This window comes from Elephantulus edwardii, unplaced genomic scaffold (genome assembly GCF_000299155.1).
Source record: "Elephantulus edwardii isolate Elephantulus edwardi_28Jun2011 unplaced genomic scaffold, EleEdw1.0 scaffold00013, whole genome shotgun sequence".
In the NCBI taxonomy this organism is placed as follows: Eukaryota; Metazoa; Chordata; class Mammalia; order Macroscelidea; family Macroscelididae; genus Elephantulus; species Elephantulus edwardii.
The window spans coordinates 12917739-12942406 of record NW_006399763.1 but is presented as its reverse complement, the minus strand read 5'-3'; the positions used below and the strand labels follow the sequence as shown (position 1 = coordinate 12942406).

General features: G+C 35.5%; 1 protein-coding gene across 4 annotated transcripts in view; it reads left to right on the top strand.

Moving 5' to 3' along the window:
* The window catches only part of GRIK2 (glutamate receptor, ionotropic, kainate 2), a 1103729-nt gene that overhangs the window by 595163 nt on the left and 483898 nt on the right, over nucleotides 1–24668 (top strand). For all 4 annotated transcript variants that reach the window (XM_006881188.1, XM_006881187.1, XM_006881189.1 and 1 more), the window contains one exon: nucleotides 22396–22539. In XM_006881188.1, the coding sequence (XP_006881250.1) occupies nucleotides 22396–22539 (144 nt within the window). The remainder of the gene's footprint in view (nucleotides 1–22395; nucleotides 22540–24668) is intronic.

The window sequence follows — 24668 nt, the reverse complement described above, 5'->3', positions numbered from 1 at the left end:
AGAGCTGTATATATGATATTTCCATGCCCAGATTCCTTAAGAGAGTGTCATATTCTAGAGTGAAGCTGCCTGATAATAACTTTGTGCAAGAAAGAAAGCAAGCATTTTAGTGCTTTTCCAAATGAGCTCTATTCTTAGTGAGCACGGCTATAATTTTATTTAATAGCTTGGGCTTCATTTGCAGGAAACAGATATTATGTTAATGAACAGAACAATGCTTTAGAAAAGCTTTAAGATACTACTTGACTAATCACTTACTCCTTTAGATGTCCATATTTAGAAAATAAATTCTTTATGCCCTCTGATGCAGTAGGTGGCATGGTGGATTGTTTCCAGCTGTCCTCAAGGGGCCATCTTTACGTTAATATGGCTTCTAAGCAACTCTTTTTGTCTAACTAGTAATCTTAATCTCATTCTGGTTGAGTTTATATATAGGAGGGCAGAATGTAGTTTAACTTCAGGGAAAGTACAAGTGACTCAGGTTAAAAAGTGGATATTATCTATAGCTCAGAAGAAACAACTGTTACTTTTAATTAGAAAAAGTAATTTGCTTTTGGTCTATTAATTTGTCAGTGTATAGACACAAAACTATTCCCTTATATTTCTTAATTACAACAATTGAGTAAAATTGTGCTTTATTTTTTTATCCTTATTATCTGCCGAAGAGTAATAATTGGAGTAATTTTGTTTTTTCTTAACAACAGATTGGATTCATACAGTTTAAAAAAACGAAGAAGATGATTCTTGTCTATAAAACTGCCACTGCAGACATTTGAATTTATTAATGTCTTCCCTCCCCTAATTCTCTATATTGGTGTATATAGAGATTTGCATAATGTTCTTAGTTGCCAATAAGTCATCTATGACTCTTAGTAATCCTATGAGCATCAGATCTGAACTTTGTCCTATCCTGAACCATCTCAGGATCCCTGATGTGTTTGAGCCCATTGCTACAGTTACTCTAGCAACTTTCACTGAATCTGACCCTTCACTTTTCCCAGCATCACGACGTTTTTCAAGGATTGGCCCCTCCTCATAATATGCTCAAAGTGTGTAAGTGTTATCACCTCCCTTGCCTCTAAGAAGCACTTTGGTGGTACTTCCTCTAAGACAAACCTAATTATTATTGTTTAAATATGTTGTTGTTGTTGTTATGTGCCATCGAGTCGCTTCAGACTCATAGCGACCCTACGTATATCAGCCCTAAACTCTGTTCTGTTCTGTTCCAATCGCACTGTTTCTGACATTCTGATCCCAATTACCCCAGTCACTGAATCAATCCACCTCATAGAGGGCCTTCCCCTCCTGTGCTGTCCTTCCACCCTCCCATGCATGATGTCCTTTTCCAAGGACCGGTCTCTTCTTACAACATGTCCAAAGTATGTTAGACAGAGAGCCTCAGAAACCTTGCCTCCAAGGAGCCACCTGGTTTAACCCTTTCCTGAATGGATCTGTTTATTTTCCTAGCAGTACATGGTACTCTTCAATACTCTTCTCCAACACCACAGCTCCAAGGCATCAATTCTCCTTCTATCCTCCTTGGTCATTATCCAACTCTCTGATCCGTAATAAGTGATTGCAAAGACCACGGCCTGTATCAGACGCACCTTAGTCTCCAGAGGGACAACCATTGCTCTTCAGTACTTTGGAGAGGTCTCTAACAGCAGACTTTCCCATGGCAATGCGCCTTTCAATTTCCTGGCTACTGGTGCCAAGAGTGTTGACTGTGGAGCCACACAAACTAAAGCTGTGAACAATCTCATTCACCATCCATCCCGATGCTGCCAATTGGTCCAGTGGTGAGAATCTTTGCCTTCTTGACATTGAGCCTCAATCCATACATTTAAACAAATCTAATGACGGTACACAATAACAACAATAATGTTCTGCATTCTCTGTAAGAACAGCATACATCTCAAAAACAAAACAAACAAAACCAAACCAGAATCTTTGAAATTTTGTAAACAGATCTGTTTGGGGGAAAAAATGAAGCTAGAGTGCTCCTTAGGAGAGCAGATTGTGAATCAGACACTTTATGTAATTTTGGATAAGGAGAAGGTCTATCCTTGATAAAGGCTTGGAAATGTAGAGATAAGAGAAGAAGCCAAGAGTCTCAATGAAGTAGTTTGGTACAGTGGTCTCCACAATGGTCTTCAACCAGCAGTGTTTGTGGGTTGTCAGGCAGGGTGGAAATTGTGTTGTGCAGAGGATCACTGTGGATCAGGGGTGGCTCAAGTGCACGTAAAAAGGTTCTTGTCTCAGATGTGTCCCTTACTTAATGATTTGAGTCTGTTTTCCTTTTCTTAAATTAGGGATGTGTTGTTTGTATCATATTTCTAAAGGAAATGAAAATAATCTCTTAAGTAATATTACCACAGTGTCTTGTTAAGTATTATAGAAAGTTTTCTTTCTCCTTTGTTTTTAATCAAAGTATTTCTTTCTGAAATGTTTACTTTTACTTTATCTCTGACTAAAAAGACATGTATTCTATCCCTTACATAGTTAAAAGTGTATTTTTTCCAATAAAGTTTTAACAGCTGTACTTACTCCTATGACTTTCATATCATTAATGTCACTCATTTAAACTTTTGTTCAAGGATAGTTCATGTGTTTGGCTCACTTCAAAGTATAAAAATTTCTAAGTGCTCTTTATTCTAATTTGCATGATGAGTATGTGTGACACCTTTCCACTGGTTTCCCTGGGAACAAATGTAAGTGCAAATGCTTAAGTATAAAATGTGTTGAATTTTGCTCAACATTTGACATAGTATGACAGTCATGCTTTCAGTAATTTCTCATTTAAAGTACAGTAGAATATGGAAATTCATTGTATAGTTTATATTTAAAATATGGGCATAAAGAGAGAAGATATTGAAGATATAAAATGTGGGAGAGAGGAATGGGGGTATTCAGCAATGGGAATGCAAAGAAAGAAAAGGAATGCCACATGATGTCCTGAATTGTGGAAATATATGCCTCTAAGGGCAATCTCCTCCTGTGTGATTAATTGCTTCTGAAAATGTGCCAGAGGGTCAGCTATTGGTTGGTTTCTGACTCAACACAACAACACTCTATAATTTTAGGGAGCTCTGGTGGCCTAGGGGTAAAAAAAAAAAAAAACATGCTGCCATCCCAAGGGCCCATTCTTTGAATCTGCAAGTTGCTCCAGGGACAAGGATGGATCACCTCTTGTGTGATTTATTGCCTCTGAAATTGAATGGTCAGCAGTGAGTTGATTCCACCTCAATGGCACACAAACACAACTGGCAGCTTAATGTTAAGGATTTGTGCTGCTAACCTGAGGCAAGCAGTTCAAATCCACCAGCTGCTCCATAGGAAAAGATGGGCAGTCCCTTCCCATGCATTTTACTGCCTCTGAAAACCCACAGAAGGGTCAGATATGGGTTGATTCTAACTCCATAGTGCATAACAACTTCGTAATTACAGCCTTTCAATGTGGTTCATAGTCAGCTACCGTGAGATTTGATTATTTTACAACCACGGTATGTTTTATAGAACACCTTGCCATGGAATCCCAAAGCTAAAATAAAAGATAAAGTTAAAAAAATTGTTAGTATCTTTTAATTTATATTTCTATCTTTGATATTGATCAAATGCCTTTATTTAAACTAACAAAGAAAAGTGTTTCAAGCTATGTTTTGTCCTTGGTGCCTCTCTGTTTCTTTAACTTTGTTTCTTCTAATGATCATCACTCTTTTTTTTTTTAAATTTAGTTTGTTTAGTTTTCATTTCAATGAACATCTACAGAGATTTTGGAATTCCATTCATTCATTGTTGCACTCTTCTCCCTGCACAAACCCCTCCCCCCCCCCGTTTGCTCCTCTCCCCGAAAAGCAAAAGAAAAACTCCCTCATTGGTACACAATCCCCCCTGCACCTCCCCAAACCCTACCCCAAATATAATCCACTCTGCAACCCTCATTGCATACTCCTATGATAAAAATAATGCCCTAAAATTTAATACTTTTAGACTATTCTCTCCCCCATAGACTTCATCACTCTTACTATGGTTTTTAAGATCTTTCTGAGCATCCTTTTGCTTCTTATTTCTGTATAGTCTTTGTGCCCTCTGGCATACATCTCAGTCTCTGCTATTTGGTTTTTTCCTTTCTTATTTTGACTCTTCAGTGTTGCTATCCAGCAGGTAAAATGTATCAAAACTATTTTCCTCCGGAGCAAAGAGGCCTCATTCTTACCTCCTGCTCTTTGCCCACTTCAAATTATTTTTCTGAATGTTGGAGGGCAGTGCAAAATAAATTGTGGTAATGGAAGCCTTTTTGGCCTTGTTAGTGATTTAGTATTTGTTTTATCACATATAAAGCTCAATTGCATAAAAGTCAATAGTTAACTGATAGTTAAGCTTACTCAGTAATTTCAGACTTTGATGTCAATTAACCTACTGAATAAAAGGGCATGGTGGAGTATTAGTTTGCACATGGTTTTAGAGTCCTCTTGCTTTCTATCTAAATAATGTTCACAGCAGGTTATTATTCAAGTTTTTTTGCTTCAGTTCACATTCTGATTTTCCTGAACCCATGTTGGCCTCAGTATGAAAGGTATTTTGATAAAGAAAAGAAAAATCCTTATGCTATGGATGTGTGTTGTGCATAACTTTTTCCTCTCAGTTTTGTCCCAGTTTACCCTTTTATGAATCTAACCAATATAGTGCTATTTTAGTAATTCTGAAACTTTTCCTTCTCTAGTGAATGTATTTCTAAGGGATTAAGTGTATGAAAACAATAGTGAGAAGAAAATGATTAGACATTTATTTACTAATGTTATTGATATAATTATTTTATTCAGTCTTTATAAATGTCTCTTTTTAAAGAAATTTATATATATCTCAATTCTGAGGAAGCACAGATAACTACATTTAAGATACTCTAAGTTTTAGTGTTCTAAAATCCCAGTAAAATTAGTTTAAATTAAAAAAGAATATATGTATTACTTTTCTCGCTTGGAAAATCTATGACAAATTGTCTTCAAAGTCAGTTGGATCGAAGTGTACATACAAAGGCCTCAGAAACCAAACCATCCCCTTTCCCTCTTTCTAGTCTCAGAGAGAAACACAGATAGGGACCAGAGTTTACAAACAAACAATATTGGGTACCTAGGAAAAAAGTGGCTGCTTTCCCTTAATTGGCTTACAGAGTCTGGGTTTGACTCATGAAACAGATCTGCACCATTTGGCCATTTCTAGAGCAAGGATCTGGAAATTAGGGTGAAGACTAATCAAAAGATTTAAGAAAGCCAATATTTAAAGGCATTTCTCATGATCCTAAATGTATAATTAACCAATATATGTTCAAAATTGTTGTTGTTGACTGCCTTCAAGTCGAGCACGACTCATTGCAACCATATGAACTAAAAGGCTTGAAGCCCCAGTACAACTATTGACATTTATCAAAGTTCATAGAATTTCCAGAGACATGTTATTTAGGAAGTGCATGCCACTCCTGCTTCCAAAATAGAAAATAACATTGCCAGTGTTTTTAAGGGATGTGAAATCTTCAAGTTAAAAAGGATATAAAGTATACTGTAAAATATAAGCATACAAATAAAACCTCCCCCCCCCAAAAAAAAATATTTATTTCTAATATGTGTCACTTATTCAACTTGAAGGATCTCTGGTCATTTTATGTCCATACTCTCAGGAGAAAGGTCTTGTCTTGCAAGGATTTACAGTTTCAATAATTCAGTGGAGAGTTACTGTGCATCAGAATTGAGTTTATGGCAGTCCTTTGGTCTTTTTATTTGCATACTGCCAGGAGAGCAAACAGGTTCATCCTAGAGAGGGTGAAACCAGGCTGCTCCTAGGAGGCAAGGATTCTGAGTCTTCATTGACATACTTTGGGCATCTTGCGAGGAGGGACTCATCCTTGGAGAGGGACATCATTCTTGAAAGGGTGGAAGACAGAGAAAGAGAGGGAGGTCATAGATGAGATGGATTAATTGAGTGACTTAGGTAATGAAGGTAGGTGTGTCAGAGACAATAAAGTTGACATTGGGTAGAACAGGTTTCAGGGCTGTTGTACATAGGGTCTCTATGAGTCACAAGCAACTTGATGGCACATAACAACAAACTGAATTTGTAGCTAGTCTCTTACAAGTAGGCCTGTGTATAAAACTAAAATCCTCAGCTCCAAAGGCAGGATAATATTTAGAGAATTTTATAGTTTAAAAGGGAGTTTTCTTCCATGTGGTTTATCACCACTGAAAACCTACTGTAGATCAGTTATGAGTTTGTTCTAACTTGACGGCCAAAAGAAAACAAGAGTTACTTCTGTACATAGATTTAGTTTGACCTTCACAACTCTGCAAGATAAGTTGTATTACTATTTTAAAGATGAGAAAAAACAAGCTATAAAAGAGAACATGACTTTTTCATAACAATTAATAAATTTTAAAAGGTAATTTACACAGAAACTTTTTTAACACTAGTTTTGGATAAATTACTGTCTTGAATATTACTGTGTAATAAGCCTACTGGAAAACTTAAGTTCATAATAATAACATAAAACATTTTAAAGGTCACAAATTTTAATGTGATTTGTGTATACATAGCTAAGTTTACTTCTCCAGAAGTACTTATCTTAATTTTTGCATTATTTATCAAATCAAGCTTGAAATAAAACTTCAGTATACTTTAGTTTTATTTTATTCAATTAAATGAAACAAGAGGTCTTTGTCTCTAAAGTTTTATAGGCATTTAGACTTAATATTTGCATGGACATTTTAATTCAGGAGCCCAGATTTCTAGTATGATTTCTTTTTCTATATCCCTGAATCTCAAATTAGAAAGAATCACCATTTGTTAGCAAAATAAAAATAATTTTTAATTCATCATATTGAAAATGAGGAAATATAAGTAATATTGATAATAAGTAATATAAGTAAATTTCTAAATGGAAAAGCTAACTTGAAGTTCAAAAACCCAGATAATTGGATATATTGGAGACCAGCTGAAAGTGCAAAGAATACTTCCTCTTCCTATTGACTCTTCTCTAGATCGATAGTGATTCTAAATGTACTAAAAAGCAGACAAGACTTAACAGGGCCTAAATTATTAAAGCTAGTGCATTGTTACTGGAGAGTTCATTAACAATCCCATCAATACAGCGTGACTCAGAAACGTTAGTAAGAGCTTCATGGAACATTTTAAAAGAGAATGAGATATCTCAGTGGACTGATCTGAGTAGAAAAATTTAATTAAGTAAGAATAATTACATTAGTTAAATGAAACTTTTAATTGAAAACCTGTTGGCATTTTCTAACTTAATTCACAGCTGTACCTTGATCATTTATATTTAAAAAAATGAGCAGTTTCTCTCTATGATGCTTGAAAAACATGTGAATATCTTGGAATTTGTGTATAAATGTTTAAAAAGTGTTTAGAAGGTGTAGCAGTAAAAACAAATACAATTTTCTACTTGGAAAATGGTTGATTTTAAAAATAAAGAAAAAATATGGAGAAAATATAGTTAGAGAATACATATGATTTGTTGAAGGGATGAACAATAATCATCTTAAACTTTCGTAATCTTTTATGAACTGAATTTCATACCTTACAAAGCTCTAAAGGGATCTCTGATAGCCTAGAGACAAGAAGCCACACTGAAATCTTAAAGGCATGCAGTTCCAATCCACCAGTTGTTCTGTGGGAGAAGGATGGTCAGTGTTATTAACTGCCTCTGAAAACCTACTGGAGGGTCAGATATGAATCTGTTCTGACTATGGTACACAGCAATAGCAATATAGCTCTAAAATTTTGAAGACAAAATAATGTGTGAAATGATTATATTGAGCATTTTAAGTAAAATGCAGCATGAGATCTTGAAAAAGTGAGAATTTGAAAATATTACAAACCAAATGTAAGCAAAAAAGGCCAGTGAAACATCATTTTACCAAAGTCAATACCAGCTGGCTTTTAGGTAGTATTTTACTAGATATTGTTAAAAAGAGGTAGACTAGCTAGCACATTTTTAAAATTTATTTATTTGTATTTAGCATATAGTTGAAACTAGCAACCATGGGTTAAAGAAACATTAACATTTATTCAAATTCATAAAGTCAGAGAATGCAAAACGAGCAAATTTATAATTTAAAAATAAACCAACTTGAAGTCTTATCATTGTGTTGAAAGAAAATCCTAACTGACCTTCTTTCAGATTTTTAGAAGCTAAGGCATTTGACTGCGTGGATCATAACAAACTGTGGCTGACTCTGAGAACAATGGGAATCCCAGAACATTTAATCATGCTAATGGGAAACCTATACTTGGACCAAGAGGCAGTCGTCAGAACAGAGCAGGGCAACACTGCATGGTTCAAAATTGGGAAGGGTGTACGCCAGGGATGTGTCCTGTCTCCATACCTTTTCAACCTGTATGCAAAGCAGATTATCCAAGAGGCTGGGCTCTATGAGGAGAAGCGTGGCGTTAGGATTGGTGGATGATCTATCAACAATCTGCGTTATGCAGATGACCCAAGCCTGCTCGCTGAAACTGAGGAGGACCTCATGCACTTGCTGCAGAGGGTCAAGGACTGCAGCCTTCAATATGGACTGAGGGTCAAAGTCAAGGAGACAAAAATTCTCACCACTGGACCACTTGGTAGCATCAGGATGGATGGTGAAGGGATTGAGATTGATCACAGCTTCAGCTTGCTCGGCTCCACGGTCAACACTCTTGGCACCAGTAGCCAGGAAATCAAAAAACGTATTGCGATGGAAAAGTCTGCGCTTAGGGACCTCTCTAAAGTACTCAAGAGCAACGGTGTCTCTCTGGAGACTAAGGTGCACCTGATACAGGCCATGGTTTTTGCAATCACTTGTTATGCATCAGAGAATTGTACAATGACTAGGGAGGATAGAAGGGGAATTGACGCCTTTGAGCTGTGGTGCTGGAGAAGAGTATTGGATGTACCATGGACTGCCAAGAAAACAAACAGATTCATCCTAGAGAGGGTTAAACCAGGCTGCTCCTTGGAGGCAAGGATTCTGGGGTTTCACCTGACATACTTTGGACATGTAAGGAGAGACAGGTCTTTAGAAAGGGACATCATGCTGGGTAGAGTGGAGGGACAGCGCAGGAGGGGAAGACCCTCTATGAGGTGGATTGATTCAGTGACTGGGGTAATCAGGATGGGTGTGTCAGAGGCAGTGAGATTGGCACAGGATAGAGCAGGGTTTAGGGCTATTGTACATAGGGTCGTTATGAGTCGCAATCCACTCGACGGCACATAACAACAACAACAACATGTGTCATATGCAGTGATATCATTCTAGAGACTAAGGTGCACCTGATTTAGGCTATGGCTTTCACAATTACTTGCTATGCATCAAAGAGGTGGACCATTACTAAGGATGATGGAGAAGAATTAATGCCTTTGGGATGTGGTGCTGAGGAAGAGTCTTGAACATATCATGGACTGCCAAGGCAACAATAAGGTCTAATGTGGAGAGGGTGAAACCAAGTTTTTCCTTGAAGACCAAGATTTTGAAGTTCTATCTCTCATAGTTTGGGCATTTTGCCAGGAGGGACTGATCCTTGGAGAAGGACATCATGCTCAGAAAGGTGGAGGGACAGCATAGAAGAGAAAGACTCCAAATAAGATAGATTGGCACAATAATTGGGACAACAGGGGTTGGTGTGTTGGAGTCAGTGAGACTGACTCAGAAGAGGTCAGGCTTCAGAGCTGTTTTACATAGGATTGCTATGTGTCACATGTGAATCAGTGTTACCTAACAACAACAATGTATCATATGAGAGCAGATTGCCAGTATTCTGCAGAGCCACGAGTGTATTTGAATGATGACATTATTGGATTAGCAGTGGATCGATCCCTGGGTTAGATTCAAAGAACTCCATAATTAGCCATAGCGTAATCAAAACCCAGGGTATTTCTTTTGCTCCTTTTTAAAAATTGTGGTTTTGGTGAAAATTTACAGAATAAATTGGCTTTTCATCCAATAATTTACATGTGTTTGAGTATTTTGTTTCATGGAATCTTTTCAATATAAAGTATTTTTTACCCTTGTTCTTTGGGTTACCCTTCTTTTTTATAGTTCTTTTTTTCCCTTTCCCTCCTACGGAGCTTTTTTGTTGGGCAATCACTATTCTTTTGATCTTTTATAGCTGATTGTACTGAAGAATAAATTCCTCTCCAATGTTGTTACTCAATCCATAGGACTGTCTGTCCCTGTTTGGTCCAGGACCCCATTTACTTCTCACAGAAATAGGATGAAGAATGCTGTCTTTTTGGACTGTATTATGTCAGACTTATTTGACGCTTCCGTGACCTTAGACTGTAGTCCCAAATCATCTCTCCAAGTTATTTCTTGTGTGAATCTCAGAAACCATTATCATACATGATACTCTCTTTTGCTAGATCTTAGGTGCGTTATTGGATTTGGATTTTCTTACTAATTCGTTATTTAACTCTAAATTACTCCATTTTTTAAAAAATTTGCTTTTGTTTTCCTCTTCATTTTTTTTAAAAATTACTTTAAAATTCAATTCCTCTTGGCCCACTTGGATACTCATTGCCATCCATGTAGAGATAAAAATCTATTTATCTTTAAATATAATTTACTGTCCAGTTTCTAAAATCTCTTACTAAGCCAACTAATCTGAAATATAGCCATCTGAGATGAAACTATAGTTGGATCAAGGTGTGAAATGTAGACAGATCTAGTCTTTCACTCTGAATATAGAAGTAGAGAATGTGTTTTCATTTTAATCTATAGAGTATAAAGAAGATAGAGAAGATTTTAACGTGACTGAGAAGTTTAATTACAGAGATAAAATAATTAAAACAACAAAGATAATATGAAACAAGTTTGGCAAGTTTTATTGGACCATGCAGGAATGTGTTTGAATATAGGGAGTTACTGAATAAAAGAGATCTTTGATTTTTCTTATTTATAAATTTTCATGAAATCATGGTGCAAAATTAGACATGTATGGAGAATACAATTTGGTGATATGACAAATAAATAACATCCCTGACTTAGGATATCCAATGTAAAATCAGAGTGAGATGTGGTATTTTAGAACTATCTATATAAACTATAGAACATTTTCAAGTCTGTAAAAATCAAACCCTTCCTTTTATGCATAAGGAAACCAGACTCAAGGGAAAAATATGCCTTGTGTGCAGGTACAAGTTTATAATTATTTTTCCAGTATCAGCCTCTTGTTAATAATTTTGACACTAATATTTTGGAGTTCAGAGTCATATACTTAGTTATTAACCCAGAAGTTGGAGATTTGAATCCACATGGTTGCATCTTAAAAGAAAAGTTATCTATTTTTGACGAATCAGGCATTGAAAACCGAGTATAGTTTTACTCTGAAGCTATGAGTCAGATTTTACTTAATGTAAGAATCTAGGTTACTGGGGGTCCAGGGGCGGGCGAGGAGAAAAGTGCAACAATGATTGACTGGAAACCCTAACCTCTGTAAACTTTCATTAAAATTAATAAAAAAAAGAATCTAGGTTAAATACACATTTTCGCATAAAGGATGCAGCTAATTGCCTTCAACTTGGAATCAACTTACAGATGAACCCTCCTCTGGAATTTCAAAGATGTTCTTCTTTATTCCACTCTATAGAAGGAGATTTGATAGCCTAGTATGCAAGGAATCATAGCCTCAGAAAACCTGCCAGACAGTTCAGTCAGCTGTGAGTCAGTTCTGACTTGAAGGCAATGAATTTTGAGTTCTATATATTTATTTGTCGGTCATTTATCCCATAAATTCATGGAACTTTTTTTTTTGCCAATGTCTTCAATGAATCTCTCAATTCTTCCTTCATTGCTCTTGGTTTCTGATCATAAGATGATTCTTTAAATGAATCTTTGCCACCCAATCATTTTTTGGTACCATGTTATGGCTAACATTAAAAAGAGTGGGTGTCTAGAACAATTAACTGTGCTACATGAAACCTATACATAAATCAAGAGCTATTATAATACTTCATAAGATTAAGAAAGGTGTGCATCAGGATTGTATCCTTTCTCCAAACCTGTTAAATCTGTATGTTGAGCAAATAATTCAAAAGCCTGAATTACATGAAGAAAAATGTGACTTCAGGACTGGAAGAAGACTCATTAATACGTAAGCAAATGACACAACCTTGTTTGCTGAAAGGGAAGAGGAGTTGGAACAGTAGACTAACAGATAACATTGTGATATATAGAGAAACAAAGTTGTTAATAGTTTCATTATACTTGAATTCACAATCAAAATCTATGGTAACAGCAGTCAAGAAATAAAAAAGATGTGTTGCATTGGGGAAAAAAAGTCTCTCAAGGATCTCTCCAAAGTACTAAAGAATAATGATATGTTTAAAGACTAAGATATTCCTAATCTATCCATGGTCTTTTCAATTACTTCCTATGTATTTGAAGGTTGGGCAGTAAATAAGAATGACAGAAGAAGAACCCTTGCCTTTAAATTGTGTTGTTAGATAAGGGTTTCCCATGGACTGTCAAAAGAACAAACAAGTCTGCCTTGGAAGAAGTATAAATAGGATGCTCCTTAGAGACATAGATGGTGAAAATCAATCTCACATACTTTGGGCATGCTATTAGGAGGGGCTAGTCCTTTGAAAATGACATCATTCTTGGAAAGATGGATGGTCAGATAAAGAACTCAACTCCCGTAACAGGGTGGATTGACACAATGACTATAACAATGAGTTCCAGCCTATCAGGTATCATGAGGATGGTGCAGGATAGGGCAATGTTCAGATGTATTGTTCATAGGCTCACTATGAATTGTAATCAATTTGATGGCACCTGACAGCAACAATATATATGATATATATATATCTACACATACACCCCCCCATGTATTGTTGGTGTTAGGTACTGTCAAGCCAAGCATGACTCAGCAACCCTATGAATAAAAGATCTGAACCCTGTTTTATCCTGCCCATCCTCACACTTCCTGACATACAAGATCCCATTGAAGCAGTTACCTAATCAATCCACCTGGTTGAGGATCTTCCTCTCCTTGCTGACCCTCCACCTTTCCCAGCATCATGTCCTTCTCCAAGGAATAGCCCCTCTAGCAATATGTCCAAAGTATGTGCGGTGAAGCCTCATCATTCTTGCCTCCAAAGAGCACTCCATCTGCACCATCTCTGAAACATATCTGTCCATTCTCTTGGCTGTTCATGAGATGTTCAGTGCTCTCTCTTCTCCAACACCACAGCTCAAAGGCTTCAATTTTTTTCTGTTATTTTTATTCGTTGTTCAGCTCTGGGATGTATAGCTAGTACAAGTAAATACTATGGCCTGAATCAGACACACATTAAACCAGTATGTTTCATTCACGTACATTGGGTTTTATATGTACATGTGTATGTGTATGCATGTATAGATGTGGCAAGAAGCTGTACTACAATCCTGAGGCACACGGTTCAAATCCATTAACTGCTCCACAGGAGAAGGATGAGCAATTTCCTCCTGTGAGATTAACTGCCTCTGAAAACCTGCTGGAAAGTCAGCTATGAGTTGGATCTGACTCAATGGAAAACATTAACAACTTACGTATATTTTAGTTCATATTATATTTAGTGTGCATAATTATTTGTTCTTTACTTTTAAGTTCTAAATATATGTTCTGTATTAATTTATTTAAGTTGTAACTTCTGGTGGATTGTAGCATCATGTTAACACATTTTATAGGGATGGAAATGTTGTTTGGTAGTTTTTTTCCCTGCTCATTCTCCTTCCAGATCCTGATCTTTTTCTTGAACAGCACAAGGCTTGTTCTACTTTTTAGCTTACAGTGGCTTGAAACATTACGCCTGGTAAACAGGTCACTTACTTGGATTATGTCCATCTTGAAAAGACTATTGCTCTTCTGATACTCATCATCATCATCATCATCATCTAACACCTGCCTATGCAGGGTGTGCCAAGAATTGTGCAAACTGCTTTAATGTATTATCTCATGTAGTCTGTGCAGTGCACACAGCTGCTGAGGAAAGATTCTGTTTCAATATAGTACAAAGAGACAGCAATAGAGTAAGTGTACTGGCAGCTGCAGTCTAACTGGGGGGATTGTTTCTGACAATTGGCTTCCAACAGAGTGTGAGGGCATTTCTTTGCCAGTTCCTCCCAGTTAGTAACCATTCACTTGCTCTGTGCCAGGTGGAGTGCTGAGCTCAGCATGCCAGTCCAAAGTGCAAACACCAGCCTACCTTCCATGCGTAACTTGCCTTTGTTTAGAAGAGTTTCTCCTAGACTTGTGCTGACTGTTTAAAGATGCTTCAGAGGTCAGAATCTGCTTCTTCCCCAAACCACCATCAATGTCTAAATTTTCTATTGTAAGAGCCAACATTTGCAATGCTTCACTCCTGGAACTATCAATTTCTCTAAGTCGATATCTGAACAAGAAAGAAGAAGAATAGATCACAAATTTTTATATCCAAATAAAGCTTATGGTAAAAGATACTTAAAATCTGTGTTTGGTTACTTGTTTTATATAAAAGAGAAAGTCAATGAAAGAGAATTCATACTCTTATAGTACATTTATAAGACCTTGGCTACTTTTTGTGCTATGCACTATACTTCAGATGGGAATTCAGAAAGGAGCAAAATCTGAGACGTAGGAGTTCCAGAATGGATCTGCCACCTACCAGCTAACATTCAGATCTCAAAGGGGACCTGCCTGGACTTATTTAATGGAAAGATAAATGTGTTCACAGAATTGTTACTATAAATTCATTTAGAAATGGGACAGAGGCTGCACTCACATTCCTCCTTGGGCTGAACTGCTGGCAGATTTGGTTCACTGTACCTCTGGGAGGTAATACATTCTAGCTAGATGGCAAAATGTGATTGTTATTCAGAGCTCCCAAATACTCATTTCTTTTACAGTTTAAATATACTTTTTGGTTCAATTCATCAATTTGTTGAAAATTATTTTATGTACTTAACTATGGGCAAGATGAAGATCTGCAGTACAAATACACCAGCTGCTCTGCAGAAGAAAGATAGGCAATCTCCTCCTGTGTAATTTTCTACCTCTGAAATTCCACTGGAGTATCAGCTATGAATGAGTGAGTCAGTTCTTACTCGAAGGCACACAACAACAAAATAAACAAGAAATGCATGGGGTACGGTGGGGGATGTGTCAAAAACATGCTATTACTTAAATTGTGCTATTGTTTAGGAAGAGAGATAAAGTACAAGCATATTAATTAAAATTAAAATATTCAAGAAATAAAGAACATATAGATCACTGTGCTTAATTTGTGGAGGAAGTTCTAGATATTTCTAGCATAAAAGAAAATCTATCTACTATATTTCCAGATAAATATGCAATTTTTTTAAATGGCTGTTATTAGATAATATAGATATATCCATATTTTTATTATCCAATTGTACAGTTTGATGAAGTCATGAAACTATAAGTAATCAAAATTTAAGCAAATATGTCCAATCTCTCTTAAAAGTAAATATATTTAAATGTAAATTATTACATGTAATGTAGGATGAGCTTTGAACTTGGCTCAAGTGCTCTGATTTGAAAACTATGTAAAAAAAAGTGACATATTGTTGCAGATGTCACCCTTTTGGCTAGAGAAAATGATTTAGAAAATGCATTGTTCCAAGGTATCTTAGTCAAAATTCAACAGAGATTAAAAACAAGAACAGTCAACCAACAAAAATCACCCATGGTACCAAAGAGACAGAGGAGGCCAGATGTCTCTCCACTGGAAAGAAAAAGGGGGGAGGAAATCATCTGTATTCCTGCTGGTGTTTTTTGTTTGTTTGTTTTTTAATTAAGATTACCATTAGTTTATCTGAGAAAATATTACATACCACGGTTTCCTTCTTAGTTTGTTTCTAGCTCAGACATTTTTCCTCCAACTTGTCTTCATATCTGATGTAAATAAAAGTTATATTTTCTTTCTTTATTTTTTATGTGTAATTCCTAGAGAATATAACATGGAGAACTTTATAAAAGGAATATTTAATCATGATATTTAATATAGTGATCAGAAACAAAAATATATGTGTACTGAGTATTGATATGCTTTGTAATTACTGCTCAGTAGATTCTTTAGCAAATGAAACTTAAGTAAATAGAAATATTTTAACTATTTGCAGCAACATCCTGTTATTATGTCTTTTACATTTCATAGAATAATTACACATAAAAGATAAAAATATTAAATAATATTATCTTTTATGATTTGAAACTTTTAAGTGTGTTTAAATCACCCGATTCTTACTGGTTTCATGAGTTTTTTCCTGAGCATGAAAGAAAAGTAAGCACCCATATGTTTCACTATCCTTTGCATATTTTAAAGTCTCTGCTCTCATGAGGTAGATTAAATAGCATTGGGTGATTAAACCAATTTCCATAGCAATAGTTCTGCCATAGTAGTTAGCATTTTTCACTCTTCTGCATTCCCTTTACCACCCTATGATGAAAGAAACTAGTATAAATAGATAAATCTAGCAGTACTTTACAGAAATGGTTAATGCATTCAAATACACATTTCCTGTATTTTTCAAGCCACCAGTTTTAACTCCCATTAGAAAGATCAGTACAGTTTAAATGAAATGTATAACTGTACAAATTTAAAGGTTTGCAACTCAAATTTTTGTCTTCAAACCATTCTCTTTTGGTCAACCAATTTATTTTTAGAAAGATAGCTAAAGTCCAAAATCCAATCTAGTATAAAATAGGCTTGTAAAAGTGGCATCCATTCCAATCAGTAGACACTTAAGTTAGTGGTAAAACATGGAAGATCACACTTTGCTCTGAGTTGAATCCACGTCATCTCATTGCATGTATTTTCCAGGTAATCTAACTTTCAAGTAAATGTGTCCTATTTACATATGTTGTTAGGTGTCATCAAGTAGCCTGTGACTCATAGAGACCCTATATACAATAACTCTGAACCCTGCCTATCGTGAGCTAGTCTCATTGTCTTGGACAGTGCACTGTATACTGAATATTGATATACTGTTAATTACTGTTTAGTATCAGATCCTTCAGAAAGTGAAATTTAGGTAAATAGAAATATTTTAATTATTTACAGCATCCTTTGTTATTATTGCTTTTGCATTTTGAAGAATATTTTAATTATATGTACACAGTAAAAATATTAAGGAATATTACTTTCTGTGATTTGAAACATTTGAGTGTATTTATGTCACATAATTATTATATTTGAAAATCAGAATTAGGACAGATTATCTTATCTTACTGGATGACTTTTTCCTCACTCCTTAACATGTCACTATATTTTAGTATATGAATGACTGTAAATGTGTTACACACATATGTATTTTAATAGCAAAATATATACACATGTTGAAATTTAAATTCTTCCATTTGTGCTCATGCTCAACATCCATTCTCTATAGGTAATTACAGCATGTCTGTATTAGAGGATGTGAAACCAGGGTGCTACTTAGAGGCAAAGATCATTGGTGAAGTTCTGTCTCACATAATTAGGGATGTTGTAAGGTAGACCAGTTCTTGGAAAAGGACATTGTCCTCTGAAAGGTGGAAGGTCCACATAAGAAAGGAATACCTACAACAAGATGGATTCACACGGTGGGTTTAACGTAGGCTTAAATGTGTCGGAGATGGTGGGGTGGCATAGGATAAGATATGGTTCAGATCAGTTATTCACAGGGTCACTATGTGTTACAGTTGACACAATAGAATATAGAAACAACAACAGCATATAAATGAGAACATTGGGGGTTCAGTGCTAAAAATTATTCCAATCCATGTGAGAGGACTGGGTGAATTCCTGGTTAGTGCACATCATGTGCAACCACTCTTTTCTCAGTGTTAGATAATGGAATATTTTGACACTAAAGAATTTCAATGAAGTTTATAATCCAATGTGAGCCAGGAAGAAAACCCAGGTAATTATAAGTAGCATCCACTGGAAATGCCATGTATTAAAATGATCTATTATACAGTCTATCATGTGGATGATGCACGACCATGAAATGTAGTATTTCTGTTGTATGTGGGTGGGATCAGTATGTTCTGTGAGTGACTTAGCAGCATGTGTACATTGTTTAAGGGAAAAGAACAAACAAGCAAGCAAATAAACAAAAACTTGGGAACCAAATGAGCTTTCATTTGAATCCCAGCTCAGAGATATTATTTCTATGTCACATGGATCTAGAAAGTGTTCCAAGTAAAGTTTGTAAAACTGGTATTGTGCAGGAACCTGAAAACATGCCCTTCTAGTTTCTCTTCCATAGTCCTTGTGCTGTCAGTGGAAATATGACCTGGGAAAAATAATGGATCCTGACAGTCCAGATAGTGGATCTAAGGGTAGGCTTTGCATTCAGAGTTCTGAATCTCGTTTTGCTGTTGATGAGACTTTGAGGAAATTACTTTAAACGTTTTAAGTTTCAGTCTCTTCTTTAAAATTGTCTCTCTGAATATTAACTATTACCTTTCACTAATTGACATGGTTTTGTTACATATAGTAACTCTTGCATATAATTTGATAGGATAACACAAAACATATAATAATTAATCTGTGTCTGCTCTATACTTCTCTTCTGTTTCCTTTTTTTTTCCTCTGGCCTTCCATAGATAGGAGAATCAAAATGAGATTGGTTAGTATAGTCAGTATAAGAAGTAAAAACTTGGCAAACAGTTAAATGTATCTCTACAATCTAGACTTAATAAAAGATGCCACTTAGACACTATCTTGAAACATACTTTGAGAGTTTTGCTCTTTAAGAATCTCATGAACAATAACTAGACAGAAGGTGGCAAGTGTATGGTAGAAGGAATAAGAGAAGTATTACTCAAATTAGATTTCCTTTAACATATTATTAGATAAAGCCTAAGGCTTTTAGTGCTTAAATTCATTTTTTACTTTCACATGATTAATTTGATTTTTCGTGGGACAATTTTGTCACATTTACTTTGGTGCCTGCCAAAGGAGGAGATGAAATGTGAAAGCAATTGATTCTAACTTCTACCCACTTCATCAAAGGGAACTTTCACCATCAATAATGTCCATAGTTTTATGGTCATACATGCCACCCCACATACTTCTGCACCTGTTTTTATCAATTATTGGCTTCAATGTTCATTGCAAACTGACTCATAGACTTTACTCACATTCATGGGGTTTATTAGGGAGATATATGTAGGAGTGAGGGTGGCAAAAATATCACCAATACAAGTCCAGGTTTAGTCCAATAGTACCAACCTATATTAGCAGCAAGACACAATTCCTTCTTTAGTGAAAGTCCAGGTTCAGTTCAGCAGCACAAAAAAACCCTCAGGTTTCCTCAGTCAGTTCAGCATGCTTTATCTCAGTGCAGTTGCAAGTCTGCTTTCCCCTCAATCATCTAGCAAGCAAAACCTTTAACCATGGCCTTCATCTCCAGAGTTACACATTACCACAGTTTCCTCACAATGTGCCACATTGTCTTCACAATCTCTCCTTTACTTTCACTATCCTTTTTCATAGTGTGGAGAGCACGCCCTTTTATTGGTCCCACAGTTGTTTATGATTTTCAAGACCATGTATCTACAATTTAAGGTAGCTGGAGACCATGATCCTAACAGAAGAGAACATAATGACTAGAAAATCCCATTTTCAGTGGTTCTAATACTAAGTACTGTTATTTATCCTTACAATCTAATTTATTTTTATTCACTTTTCCCCCCATCTGCTCCAACATTCAATTACTTTCACTTTTCTTTCTATGGTCATTGTTGAGCATCTCTAATTTTATACCTATATTTTACAGAATCATTTATAGGTATCATCATCATACTTGGTCAGAGAACTTAATATTCTGCTTAGAAAATGGAGGCAGTAAAGAAAAATAAGCAAGAAGGGGAAAAAATGGGGAGAAAGAAATATGCTATCTCCCGGCTATAATCACTATTAATATTTATTTATTTATTTATAGAAGAGGCTTTTGAGTCTGGATTTCCATTTTCTTGTAAAATACAAAGTTAACTTCTTTACATCACGGTTTCTTCATGGATAAAGTGGGAACAGTAATTATGTTTAATTGGAATTATTGTGAGGTTTAAGTTTAATGACATATACTAAGTAATCACCTTAGGAGCTCTAGTGGCTTGCTAGTCAGGAGTTGCACTGTCAAACCAAAGCATGCAATTCAGATCTACCAGCTGCTCCAAAGGAGAAAGATTATAAATTTCAAGATGATCAACTTCCTCCTTTCAGTTTACTGCTTCTGAAAACTCATTGGAGGGTAAGCTATGGGTTTATTCTGACTTGTGTGTATGTATATATATATATATATATATATACATACATACATACATACATATATATATACATATATATGTATGTATTACTGTTGTCAAGTCGGTTTTGACATATAGCAACCCGCCAGGAGGTTTCTGAAGTGCTTAAACCTTAATAGCACGAGACAGTCCATCTTTTCCCCTCAGATCCACTGATGGATTAGAAGAGCTAGAGATGCATGGACTTTGGTTGACAGTGCAGCAAACTGGGGACTATGCCACAAGAACAAAATCTGTGGGTCAGTCTGTCTCTCTTTCTCTCACTTTAAATATATTTAGTTTTTATTTTATTAGGCTAAATTCCAGAAAGTTAGTTAATGGATTAAAAAGTATTAGAATATTTAGGAGGATGTAATGCAATTTGCCAAATTATCATTTACTATGTATGTCTCCAGCAATGTCTGAAAGTACTTATTTCTCCCTATTGTAGTTAGTAACTATTTTAAAATTGTGTTTATTGTATTTAATAGTTATTTTTAATAACCATTAGTATGTTAGTAGGAATTAATTCTATGGCAGAAGGTGTGGCATATAAAATATGTCCTCTAACATTTACTTAGGCCAAATACTAATGTAAATGCAATTATCATACTGTGGTATATGTCTGTATCCACTCCACTACTCTCGTTTTCACTATGAGCCTAACAGAGTATGTGAAAATAGTCCATTGGAATTTATAAAATGAAGGTTATAAATTTGAGTTGTAGTCCCTGAAGATTTATGAACTATAAAATGATAGTGTTATTATTTTGTTCTATCATTGTACTGTGATTTTTTAGCTGTCTTCCATTTCATGTTATAAAGCTCCTTTGGATCCATTTGCATCAAAGCTACTATGTGTACTCATTTTGTATTGTATTGTGGCAAGGATTGTAATCTACAGGGTTCCTATTCATTTTGGAATTCATTTCACAGCTCACTAATTGTGTGAATGAGAAGGGGAAATATGTGCTTTTATTTCAAAGCATGCCAAGCAGATGGCCCAAAGTTCATTGCTACCAGCACTGTCAGTGTGGCCCTCTTCTGTAGGTAGAGAGCTTGGCATAGATCAGTCAAACACAGTGTAAGGGTCCATTTAACACAGCTCTTAATGCTCTGAGCCTCTGTTTTGTTGTGACTTACAAACGTTTTCCTTTTTATCATCAGCATTCAAAGTGACTAGCCATTTGAGCAGGTGCAAAAACAGTGAAATTCTTACTCATTTTTACTTGAAAAGCCAGAATTAAACCTTGATTCAGATGGGAATTTTGGAAAACAGCACAGTAGATTTAACTTACTGTCTTGAAAGAGAATTATTACATGTACTGATATTTAGAATTGTAGCATCATTTCTGAGATTGAAATTTTGAAGAAGTAAGAGATCAGGAATCATTAAGCTCCAATAGATGACCCAACTTCTTTTCTAATTCTCTTTTTCTTTACTATGCAAGAGAATTGCTTATTTATAGACTTTTATATTCTTGTTGTTGTGTCTCATCAAATTGAAACTGACCAATACTTGATCCTCCAGCGGGTTTTCAGAAGCAATAAATCGCATGGGGTTAGATTGTCCATCTTTCTCCTGCAGAGCAGCTGGTGTTTTAGAACCTACCTTTGGTTTGCCAGCATAATTACTTACCAGTAGGCCACCAAAGCTAATCAGACTTTTATATTACAAATGTGATTTATATAAATATTTCAAATATTACAATTGTATTCAATATATCCATATATGTACACTTTCAGCATGTGTATGTATGTAGTGGGTGTAGGAGCTAGAGATAGAAGAATGACAAAGGGAAAATAATATCTTCATGCATTTCCTATGTAAACAAAGATGGTTGGATCATATGCATTTGGATTATCTCTTGCTGAAGGAGAAAGGGTACTTTCTAACGTCCTAGTGAAGTTGATGTAGTAATTTTGATACCAAATATCTTACTAAGAACTAGATTTGGGGGAAATAATAGTTTCTCCCTCACACATGAAAACTGTCAGTCCACTTACCTTTTCCTTCTTTTTCCCTTCCAAACTGCCTCCAACTATTTTCACGTGCTGTATTGACTTGGGTTTTCCTTTTTGTTTGGTTTTCAGACTGATGCTGCCCTGATGTATGATGCTGTACACGTGGTGTCCGTGGCTGTCCAGCAGTTTCCCCAGATGACGGTCAGCTCTTTACAGTGTAATCGACACAAGCCCTGGCGCTTCGGGACCCGCTTTATGAGTCTCATTAAAGAGGTGAGGTGAAAAAAAAAATAAGTATGCCTAGTCTCTTTTGTCCTTTCAGTATGGTTTAAGATGGTCGCAGTTTTCCTAGCAGTGATATTTCCTTTTTATCACTTGTGTTAAATGGAATTTTCCCCTTCTTTGCACATAAAAGCATTGATTATTGTTTTAAAACAAAGAATGAGAAACAAAGGAGTAAGTTACATTGTAAATAAATGGACTATCTACAGCAGTGTTAATATGAAAATCAGTAGTTTATGAAATCTGGATTTATAAAATTGTTACCTTTTATCTAGTGGTAGTGATATGGATGTTTAATGAGTGATTGTTTATATTTTAGACATCAAAATGTGCAAAGCATTTTTACTTTAGTGTAATTTATACTACATTTAAACTAGGACTCTATTTGAAAGCCCCAAAATAAAGTTACTTAGATTTATGGTTTCTACATTAAATGTAGTTATTTTAATTATACTAACAGTTAACATAAAGTAGGATATATGAATTTGTGAAACTGCAGAGTTTACCATATATTGTATAATACAGCCATTCTTATGCATATATATCACTTTTTATTATGTCTATTATTGTAATACATCAAGTAATTTCTTTGATGGGAATAAAAGGGAGAAAATTCTTAAAATTATACATATATGTGTACATGTTTTTAAATAAGTAAGTGTATAGAGTATAAAAAAATCTTCTGTCATCTTAGGATATTTTTAATTACAGAAAGATGTATTATATGAGTGTTTAACTAAATCTCAAATTTTGCTATGAAAAAATAACAGATTTTTTTAGATTTCTCATTATAGGTTTAAAAAATCGTCAATCTTCTACTAAATTATAATTGTGAAAATAAAAATACAAAAAGAACCATAATTGAAAAATAGTAGATTTTGAAAAACAATAGGTCCATGTATTTTTATTTTCTAATTCTGTCACACTCTCAATCAATGTACTGATACTAATAGGTAACACCCTTAGGAAAATTAACTGTTTCATACACACTATATTTGATGTTGGCGTAAAACTGACAAAGAGCTGTAAACAACCCACATATTAACCTGGTAGAGGAATTTTTTTTCCTGATCTGATGAGCATTTTGGTGTTGAAGCCATGGCATATGTCCAGCAACTATAACCAGTTTATAAAATTCACTATCATATTTACAGTAGAGTGTTAATGAGGACCTTTGCTCACTAATCACAGTCTCCTACTTGTAAGAACCAAAATGAGAATATTTTTCTTGTCTCGCGACCAGGAAAAGTAGTACTTTTTCTATGAAGCTTGTGTATCATTGGCCTCGTTGTATTTTATGTTGACCTTATTTCTCTTTTTTTTGCTGTGGTTGTTAGGAAACTCAAAATTAAATTTATGATTTAATTTTAGATTAGTTTTGTGTTGTTAGCCTAAAAGTTGGCTTTTTCAAAGCCATTGATTCAGTGACTGGGGTAATCAGGATGGGTGTGTCAGAGGCAGTGAGATTTGCACAGGATAGAGCAGGGTTTAGGGCTGGTGTACATAGGGTCTTTATGAGTCACAAGCGACTCCACGGCACATAACACCACCACCACCACCACTCTGGTTTCCATCTATTTTGACTGCAGAAATACAGTTGTGCAAATCTTCATGACCTTAGGATGAGATTAGGATAAGAGAAAGAGTGCTTCCCACACAGGGCAGCAAGACTTGAGATAAGCAAGACTTGTGGTGAGCAAGACTGTGGTGAAAAGTCTTGAGGGAGACTGGAGAAAGAACCTGGTGAAATTGAGATCTTAATGAAGATGGTGAACAGACTGTGGCATTGTTGAGGAGAAACTACAGGGGGGTGAGACCTGAGGCTTATATTTGTGCTAGCCACAGTTAAAGATTTTTGTTGTTCTTGCTGGATACATGCAGAGAAGCTGACTTATAACTACTTTGAGGCAAACTTTGCTAGGTGATTTGGATTTGACTGCTGAACTGCAACCAGAGCCTGGACTAATTGAATAATTGTGCCTTGGAACTTGCGCTAAAACCTGGACTTGTACTGGGTAATATTATTTGCCTCCTCCACTCTCTGACTTACTTCCCTAATAAACCCCATTCTCAGAACCACAGCTCTGAGTCTGTGAGTCAACAACAAATATGTTGTTGTT